The sequence below is a fragment of the Lagopus leucura genome, unplaced genomic scaffold, assembly GCF_019238085.1.
Source record: "Lagopus leucura isolate 7727_CA_CO unplaced genomic scaffold, USGS_WTPT01 Super-Scaffold_100159, whole genome shotgun sequence".
Lineage (NCBI taxonomy): Eukaryota > Metazoa > Chordata > Aves > Galliformes > Phasianidae > Lagopus > Lagopus leucura.
Window position 1 is genome coordinate 13,542,455 of NW_024962335.1, and position 10,229 is coordinate 13,552,683.

The 10,229-nt window shown below is 39.2% G+C and overlaps 1 protein-coding gene across 1 annotated transcript; it reads right to left on the minus strand.

The window, feature by feature from the left end:
- Positions 1–481: 481 nt before the first annotated feature.
- NCF4 (neutrophil cytosolic factor 4) lies at positions 482–10,158 on the minus strand. Its single transcript, XM_042890111.1, has 10 exons — positions 9,963–10,158; positions 9,002–9,086; positions 7,549–7,702; positions 7,151–7,221; positions 6,224–6,351; positions 4,916–4,973; positions 3,197–3,295; positions 2,325–2,455; positions 2,168–2,233; positions 482–1,389 (listed from the first exon to the last, which is right to left on the minus strand). The coding sequence occupies exons 1-10, from the start codon at positions 9,992–9,994 to the stop codon at positions 1,161–1,163; spliced, it is 1,053 nt and encodes a 350-aa protein (XP_042746045.1). The 5' UTR covers positions 9,995–10,158; the 3' UTR covers positions 482–1,160.
- Positions 10,159–10,229: the final 71 nt, after the last annotated feature.

Below are 10,229 nucleotides of genomic sequence, written 5' to 3' on the forward strand. Positions count from 1 at the left end.
TAATGTAAAGCTACACGTAAGTGGGGGAGGTTCAATGGGGAAGTATAGTATAATGCCACAGAAATTAAGAAATAAATCTAAAGTACAGTACTTTTTCCTGATTATATTTATGCATGGTGGTATCCTTTTAGCACCATGACTGCATGGTATTTTTATAATACAGTATTTTAGGTATTGTAGGATTTGCATAAAGCATACATAACTTCTTATTCTAACAAGCAGCAATAAATTTGTTCAAGAAGAACATTTTAATTGCATGACCATAAATAAATAAAAGACCAGAAGGTTTGGGGCTTTTTTAAATAACAAACTACTGCTTAAGAAAAGCTAAATAGGTGACATTTAAATTCTTTCTCCAAGTTCCCTTCTTAAACAAAATTAATTAACTAATTAATTTAAAAAGCATTAATTATTTCACCCCCTCCAAAAATAAAAATTTAAAAATGTAATAGAAACTGATAAAATAAACAAATGCATAAGTTTATTTATGGAAAAGTCTGATGCAGTCATTTATTGTTAGTTCTGTTTTGCTGTGAGGGGTTAGAGAGCAGAAGAAGAGAGACCAAGAAGAGATTACTACTTGGACAGGCATCACATCACTTATCCCAGAATGTGGAAGCAAATAGACTGTACAATTATGAGAAGTCAATAAGTAACACTCCAAGTATACTAGATTTGATTTACAGAATTCAAAATATGGGCCAAAGGAAAGAAGAAAGCAAAACCAGGCTGTAATTTCTTTGCTGAAATAAAGTTTTCTTCATGCTTCCAGAACTGCAGTCAGGGACAAAATAAAATAAATAAAATAAAAGCTTATGAAAACATTCTGGGCAAGTAATTGGCTCTAGAAGCAAGGATGGAGATTAGAGCAGATTTTGGGCTCAGGACACTCAACCTTTATTGCAGCGTAACACTGACTTGCTTTGTGAACAAATCCAGTAATTTTACTTCTCTATTCCTCGCTTTCCCTGGTCTTCATAAAGATATCTCTGTTACAGAGAAGTGCTAAACAGCTCAAAAAGCTAAGCACAGATTTTACATTGAAAGATAAGTTGACTCTTTTCAAGCTCTGTTCAAAGCCTTGCTAAAAGAAACTGTCTGCAGAGAAGGATTCCTGAGGGATGATGTAGCTACCTACTGGAACTGCTACCCTACAGCACTCATGTTGCCCTAACTGTTAGTGTATCACCTATTCCTGGACTAGTGCTGTAGACACTGAAGTCATCCTTGTGAGTGATGTGCAACTTCCAAGGGAAGAAATGCTTCTCAGCAGACCTCTTCTTGCTCTGAGACACCATGAGTTCAACGTCCTGATCAGAGAGCAGCCGGATCAGATCGCCGTCGAGGTCCCGGTAATTCAAAACAATGTCATGTTGGTCAAACTCCTGTCTGGTAGAAAAGAAATGAATTGATTTCCACAAGTCAAGGAATGCCTGGGAGGTGACGCATGATGAACAATATACAGGCAATCTAATTAATTTTTCTAAAAGTCACATTAAGCCTTGGGTATTTTGGCATTCTTAATACAGCTAGTACTAAAAATTCTACAGACACATTCATGCTGGGTTATATTTAAGCTAAGAAGCCTGACAGAACCATCTCCAGTAAGTCCATGTGCACAGCATGATTACTCTGTGAGCTGGAAAAAATTCCCATACATATGAGTTGACTGTGGTTACTCACCACTTTTGCCTGCTTGCGGTTCCCTTTTATGAGAGAAGGGGAGGTTAAGGAATGGAAGAATATTTACTCATATCACTATACTGATATTCAATATTCTAATGTTTTGATGTTCAGTGCTACTTCAAACTATTTCAACACTGGTTTTACAAATTATAAGGTAATGTCCTGCATCCTGAAGAAGTATATTAGACAACAGACCCTTGGTTGGGAGCATGGTTCTGATCTTACAGCAAGAAATAGAAAATGGTGCCCAGAACATGTGTGGCATTTGTGTGTGGCATGCAACACTTGCTGACAATCCCAAAGCAAACTGCTGTCTGCACAGATGGGCCTCAGCCAAATCACATTACACACTCTTAAGTGAAACACTTGAAAAGAGTTTCACATCCAAAGCATGGTGATGGCCAAGTAAAATGTAGAAAATTTAGGACTGGAAGGGACTTGACAAATGATATTAAATAGGCATCTAGCTGCTTCCACTTACTTTATCAGTTCCATAAGATCTTTGAATAATGGAATGCTGCTCAGATTCTCTTCCACTGATATATCCCTGTAACACAGATAAATCTAATAATTGCATATCATGAAAGAGAATATTGGCATCTCTTCAGCAGAAACCGGGAAGACTATTTTATTATTACCTGATAGTGCTTACTGTCTCATCATAGTAATAACAGCGTATTTTATTAACTGTGTCTTCCTGCTGCGGTAAATCTTTTATGATCTTCACAAAAGCAGATGGGAAAATCCCAGTGGCATCATTAACTGTTCCCTGGAATTACAGGAAGGGTTAGCATGAAGAAAAACTTGCAATTTTGGCTACATGTGATAAGTTCTGAAATTTAATTAATTTCCATGGAAACAACAGTAAGTATTGTTCTTCTATAAGCAAGAAAAGACAGACTATGGGAGTGACCTGATGCTATCTCTACACAAGGATTACATAATTGCATAGTCCAAAACAAGGCAGATGAGTGAAACTGAGTGCAAAAAAAAATGAAGATCAGATGGTTACTAGGGAATGCTGTGGTGTTCGAGCAAGCAGAGATGCCATATCAACAAACACGCAGTATGTTCTCCTCATCCTTTTTTCAGAACACTGCTGCATTGCCCAAGTTCTCTGTAATTAAGCTGACGTGTGTTGTGGTATGAAGCATGAAGTATATAGCAACTCACCCCGAGGCAAGAAACCAATTAATCGCTGAAATGGAGTTTCCATCTCCTTTCTGCGGCCTTTTTGTGCTCTAATCACTTCCAAAGAATTAAAGGACATTCCAGCAGAAGAAAATGCAAATGAAAACTGAAGTGTAGAGGGCAGGAAATTTGTAAGCTAAAAACCATTACAGGAGAAAACAATTTCAAATTTGGAGTCAAGGATTTCTTCCTGGCTGTGACACACAATTATGATACAGTTTCCCCTTGAAAGAAGAAGAAAGATCGCAAGGACTAGGAAAGCCCCTTTCTACTCATGTAAAGGTATGCCAATAATTCAGTACCACTGCCACAGCCTTACCTCCAACCAGTCTTTGTTTACTCTGCTAAGTAGGTAGATCAAGTCTCCTTTCTTGAAACTGAGTTCCAGTTTACTGGTTCCAGAGAAATCAAATAGTGCCTATGGAAAGCAGTAACACTGAAATTATTAATTCAGAGTTATACATGTGATTATTATTATTTTTTTTTAATCTGCTCCTGAAGTGCACAGACAGAAGGTAAGCAGCAGAATAGCATGCACTTTGTCAGCGCAGATCTATTTCTGAACTAAGGTCACATAAACGACTGCAGTGTGCAGTTCTCACAATTCCTTCTCCTGCTCTGCACACACAGAAATGCTTTGTGGGAGTAGTGAGAGCATCGGGATAAGTGTGGCTCTGAAAGGACTACATGCTACGATTCTAGAAGTGTCAGGACATGGAGCACCAGAGAATTGAAGACACTGAAAACACATTAAAGCAAGTAAGTCAGCAGAGTTGAAAACGATTGACAGCTTGAAATCTTGACAACTTGAAATCCTGAGAATCAAACCAAAAATGTATTATTTCTGTAGTTTTACAGCTTTGTGATTTGCTGCAAAATGTCACAAAGAGCCTTAGGGAGTTTTGGAATTGTGTCCTAATTTAAAGGTAACTAAATGTTCTTTCTACACCTAGCTTTCAGGCCTGTGTGCTGAACTGAGAGATTTGGGAAAGTCCACGAAACTAATGTGTGGTTAAAGTGGAACTTAGATGCCCCCTTCAGGAAAAAAAAAAAAAAAAAAAAAAAAAATAAGACAAAAAAATCCAACCAATTAAACAAGCTTTTCTTGAATAATTAAAATTGCTGAGTTATCAAAAACACGCATCTACCCATTGTCCTTTGAGAACACAGCATCATTTAAATGCTCTTAGAAGAGCAAAAATGAAAAGATGTTCCCTATTATTCGGTGTTGTGATGGTTCTTTTGGTCTTGTTAATGCCAAATTTCAGAGCCTCTAAAGGCTGTCTTTTACAGTTCTCCTAATAAAAAGAGACAATAACTATCATGCTAGCAGTTCATATGTCTATTTAATAGCTCTTTCAAAAGCTTTGCTTTGATCTATCGAAAAGTTTTGGTAGGTAGATTAAATATTAATAAAAGAATACATAAAACCCAAGAGATATGGCCAGATCTGACAGCTGTTATCATCAGCATAGAAACAAAACAGCCTCAAAGCAATTGCATGTTTTTTATTAACATTACGTGAAAAAGTCACGTGTTCCGGAAAGCAAGTCCACAAGCACCACTTGCAAGGTAGTTCTATGTGTCTAATACCAAGACGATTTACAGCATAAGAGAAGAGTATAGGCACTTTCAGTAGAACTCTAATGTTACATAAATTGCCAGGATGCCTCACTTGCAAAGCTTTCAAACATATGCTGAATTCAATGAGACCGAAGCTTCAGTTTGCTTTAAATGTAATTTATGGGTGTAACTATGTAAATGTGGACCATTTGGCAGTACATGTCTCTCAGTTTTGAATCTCCTGTTATTCTGACTTCACAACAGCCCTCCTTATTATTTATGTAACGAGGAACAGAGCCCTTCTCTCCATTCTGTGTTTCATTCCTTATTGTTAAAAGCAATTGCCTTCCTGTGTCGATTTCACTTTCCCTCTCTTCCCAAAGCTCTAATTGGAAGCGGCATCTTGATCAAAGAGATACCAGAGCAAAACAGAGTTAATCTCTGTCCTCAATGACAGATTGCGTGAATTACTCACCTCAGCCCGAGGAGTTGTTACACGGTCCAAAACAGGCAGTTGGGATGAAATGCTTTTACTGGAAAGAGAAAACAGGGAGGTAAATTTGTCTTTTTAGTCATCAGAAACACTACGTGATCAGTACAGTGTCCACATTATCATTATTTATAATGCAGACAAGCCACAGATCACTGGAGAAAGTGCATGACTGCGTGCAGCACGGAAGTAAATAAATATGGATGCAACAACATTGCCCTAGTTCTCCTGGTTTCAGTGCAGAGCAGCAGCAATCTGATGATGTCTGCTGCTGAGAACAGATGGAATTTTCAATACAGTCAGTATGCTGGACCTGTCTTTTACAGCATTGCTCAGCCCCTCCACTCTACCTTCTGGGCATTTCTGTTTCTAGCATTTATGGCACTCAGTTCAAACTGCTGTCATACATACACTCAGGAATGCATACACACTCACAGATTTTGCACCTTTTGGGGAAAGTGAAAAGGAAGCAAGTCCATCTTTTCTGTGTTGAAAAGCAAATTAATTTCTGTGGAGGGTAATGAGGTACAACATCTACTTAGCAAAGGGTGCTGACGCTGGCATGTAAGACAGACCTGTATTCAGACAAAGGACAAGAACAGGCTGAATATTCAGTTTCATTTATTGTCTGAACCAGATCTTACTTGGTTTGGTGTCAAAACTCACATTGACTTTAGTGATGCAAGCCTGCATCCTTATGCTTGGCCTGAACATAGATAGAATCATAGAATCATAGAATGTCTTGGGTTGGAAGGAACCTCAAGGATCACGAATCTCCAACCCCCTGCCACATGCAGGGCCACCAACCTCCCCATTTAACACTAGACCAGGCTGCCCAGGTCCCCATCCAACCTGGCCTTGAACACCTCCAGGGACGGGGCATCCACAGCCTCTCTGGGCAGCCTGTTCCAGCACCTCACCACTCTGTCTGTAAAGAACTTCCCCCTGACATCCAACCTAAATCTTCCTTCCTTCAACTTAAAACCACAAGATATTACCTCTAAAGAATTATCAATGGTTAGGGAGTTTTTTGTTGTTTTTTTTTTGAGAAAGCAAACTATAACATCAATTTTTAATTTCCCTTTTAATGAAATACCACCTGCGCTTTAAAAACTTTACATTTTTGAAAGCAAGAAATGCCATTCTTTCGCTCTCCCACAGAAATCCTTATATTAGGACTTCATGGATTGCCTTTGTTCTGGGAAACACAGTGATGATCATCAGTTCTCTTTCCTCACAAAACTGGACAGCATCTCCTTCATCAAACTGAAAAAAAACATGTCAATCGCTTACACTCGACGCGTCCGTGGGCGAAGTCGTCTCAGCCTTCTGGGCACCTGTTCACTATCAAAATTGGAGTGGTAGAAGAACAGACGCACCTCTTCATCCATCAACACCCAAACAGGTAGGCAGAGTAGGTTCTGTGCCAAGAGCAAGTAGGAAGTGGAGTAATAACAGTGGGAAAGATCAATTCTCTATTTATTTGCATGTACCAAATATGCTTCTCTGATCTACAAGATCACTATTGCTGCCAGAAAAATCTTCCTCCTCTCCCTTTTCCCTCAGCAGGACTAGGCTGAACAGCTGACAGTTTCTCCTGTTTACTCTTAGAGTTGGCCAACATATTGCTTCACTCTTTGTGTGCCTGATTTACTGCAGGAGTAAATTGTTTCCTTCGTGTTTCCTTTCAGAACATGAGTGACTGTGGAAAGAGGGCAATCTTAAATACTGGCAGACTTGACCTATGCTTCAGACCATTACCGATTTAAAGTCAGAGTTCCCGTTAACCTGCAGTCAATAATTTCTCACCTTGAAGTTGCTGGCTTTATCCTGACTGTGAAGCAGGTATATTCCAAAGCTCACTCTGCTTTACTAATCCCTTAGGTGAACTTAACCCCGTATTCATGCAACATCCTAAGATTCACCTAAGATTCACCAAACACATCCTGTTTGTTTGTTTTGTAAATATATCTATCTAGACATGAAGGCAGGTTTTCACTTCCTTTGTGGAGTGCGTATTCCAATGGATCCCTACAGTCTGAACAATCTGGTGACTAGGATTGCAGATTGTCCCGTGGTGTGGACACTGTGTCTTCTGAAAAAAGGTGCAGAGAGCAGCAGATACGAAGGACTATAACAGTAACATCTCCTTCTGTTGATTTCAAGGGGTAAAGTATCTGCAGTGTTCAGTGCAATCTCTATCTTATAACAAAGTTTTACCTTCATGTAGATATTTAGGATAGGAATCCTGTTCTCAGCAATTTCCCGTTTGAGCCCAACATAAACTTTCCCTAGGAAACATAAAACCAGTGGCAGTTATTGAAGGGAAAAAAAAAAAAAAAAAAAAAAAAGGAAGCTGTCAGAGAAATAATGCAATTAAGAGAAAGCAGGAACTCCAAGAAAATAGATACTTTCTAAAGGATTTTAGGTTTCCATATGAATTTTACCACATGCGGAGGGACTATCAATGGCCTTGACTTCTCTAATTTCCACAGCTGGGAACTAATTCTTTGTCCCAGATAGTTATCTTGTGTACTTCCATACAACGCCCTCCTCGCAAGGACAGACTAAGAAAGGACAAAGCTACTAATCGTGCAGATTTGCTACTCACAGCTTACCTGGCAATACGGGGAGCGTGCAGCTAAAAGGGCTATTCTTGTTCTCCCCCCCATATCTCTCCTCTAGTTTGGTGTGTAGGGCATAGAACTCACGATAGCGTCGGAAAATCAGGTATCTGCCACCACTTTTAATCTTTACTTCAATGACAAACATCTGAAACAGAGAGAGGACTCAGGTTGACATTCAGACTTAAAAATAGTTTAAAAATTAGAGTGTGGCGTACAATAGGCAGTGTTACAGTGGTGGGAATATTGCCTTAGAGGCAGAGTGGAAGGCAAGGTTCCAGTTAAGCATCTTAATCATCTTAAGTACTAGAAATTAACAGCTTAATACCACATAGCGTGGTATAAGTATGGGTTCAACTTTCCTATACATCATGTTCCCGTGGCTGCTTTCTATCACATGAAAACCAGAAACAAATAGATGACACTTTGTGCTTACACACCTTCCCTCAGAGAGGAGCAAAGCATATTAAGGAGGTAAATATAAATACTGTCATTTGAAATAGAATGAAGACACCAAGGAATCAAAGCCAACACTTTCAATAGTAGGATGTACATCTCTATCTCTAGACAGGAATGTAAATGAACTGGTTTTCAAAGTAGAAGGCATTCATTTTTCTCTTTGACTTTGAAGTACACATTTTCAGAAATTCTGGTCTATGTAATCTGAACACAAGTAAGGATAGAATGAAAAACAAAAGCAAACAAACAAATAAAAAAAACACCTTAGACTATTTACTTTTAATGACTTCCCTCAAACTCCTATGGTGTTATCTGTTGCCAAACTTGTTTGCTGTAAGAGTCCTTGATTTCCATGCACTGACCTCTGAGTCACATTGTAGTTGGATCCATCAGGAAACATAGAGATTGAGCAGCAAAATATCACTACATTCTAAAGTAAAAGCTGCTTACTTCTGTGGGAAGATTTTATGAGCAATGTCTCCAGGAAAAAAAGCACAGTCTGCAGAGGTCATACTGAGCTGGTCTTATTCAAAACCCCTCTTCAGAAAATCTCCACCCTTTTCGTACTATTCCTTTTCTGTGCACACTTTCATGACTCACTGTCAGACCTAAATATGATATGGAAGACCATGTAGATGGCAGAATCCTAACTTGCCAGAACCATGGGAAGATGGAGCTAATACCCTCCCCTTCTACACTGTCTGAATTCCTTTCCTCCCTATATTCACCAAGGTTACAACATTCTAACAGGAAATAAATCAGAAATTAGATGAGAATTTAGAAACTAAGAAGTATTAGAGGACACCTTTGTCAGGTTTCATCCAGCAAAATAAATTGTACTAAATGTGTGATAGACTAGTCTCCCCTTCAGAAAACACAAGCACTGAGATGTTTTCAGAGTGGAACCATTCATGCCAAAAAGCAGCTACACCAGATTCACCAAACCAGTCAGAGATGAGAACATATAGAGATAAATCTCCTTGCTTACATAATAATTAGTAAAGCCTTTCTTCTCCTCAATATCTGCAATGTTAGCTGAAACAGGTACGTCATCTGGAAGCTGGTCAAAATCACTGTGAAGCAAGAAGAAATGATTTTAGTCACTCGGGAAGGAGGGAGAGGATTGGGGATCCCTGAAGGAACACCTAAAGAGCAGCTGTGTGACCAGACTCCAATGTTTATTGTCTACATTGTCCACACAATAAAACAAAAGAACTGTCTGGTGCTTTCTCCTATGGGACCTTGTCACTGGCACAAAATCTTCAATGAACAGAAGACATTTGCCTTTGCTTCCATCTTGTACCACTTGTTCGAGTGATATTTATATTAACACTTAAATAAAAAGGATCAAGAGCGAGATAGAAAGAAAAAACAAACTGTAAAAAAGATCCACTAGGGAATGCCAAGTTGAAGTAATCTTACGTCTTCTGGTCTTATTAAAAAAAAAAGAAAAGCTTAATTTATTCTGCTATGAGACATTCCAAGCAGAGGTTTCTGCAACACACAGCTCTTCTGGAGGGCTGAAGTAATGATGCAAAGTCTTGCGATACCTTGCTGTACAAGGAGAATGGCATGAATCAACACCACCCACAATACCGTAAATACCACCATGTACTGTCAAGAGGGATGTGGCCATGGAGATCAAGAGATAGAACTAGTCATATTACAAACACTCATGTCACAAATCCCAATGAAAGCAAAACTGTTTGTGGCTATAAAGAGGATGGTGACTCACTGTTGTCCCAGGTCGTGAACATTTCCTAGGAAAGGAGAAAGAAAGTCCACTCCAACTTTTTACATAGCGTGCTCCACACTAAGAAACCTAATAGCCAGGCAGCTATGGTAACAAGAAGCCTGTGAGACTCATCAAAGAAGCTTGCTGCCAAATTAAACACGCAGATCGTAGAGGTTACATGGAGGCTTGTAGGAAGGAAGGACAGACATGTTACCTCTTTTCTCGCAGCTGTCGGGGAAGAGACATGCTTTTCAGCTTCACAAATCCAGATGGCTAAGCTCTGCTCCTCTGCTGCTTACGTAGATCTTGAATGAATATGAGGAGCCTGCTCACAGTGCTTGTCCCTGTATGAATCACGACTCCTTTGCAAGGCCTCAGAGATCTTTTTTTCTAATGTTTCAGTGTCAGTGTCTTCTGTACTTCCCCACCCCCACTGAATTGAGGAAGTACTGCAGTAAAACCAGTCAGAAAGAAAGATTCT

What these genes read in the sequence shown, in the direction of transcription:
- NCF4 (XM_042890111.1), bottom strand. Translation starts at nt 9,994, where the DNA reads ATGTCTCTTCCCCGACAGCTGCGAGAAAAGAG. An exon ending in CGACAGCTGCGAGAAAAGAG is followed by an intron (nt 9,087 to 9,962) that starts GTAACATGTCTG and finishes CTTGCTTCACAG; the next exon opens with TGATTTTGACCAGCTTCCAG. An exon ending in CGCCCACGGACGCGTCGAGT is followed by an intron (nt 4,974 to 6,223) that starts GTAAGCGATTGA and finishes TTCTCTTTCCAG; the next exon opens with TAAAAGCATTTCATCCCAAC.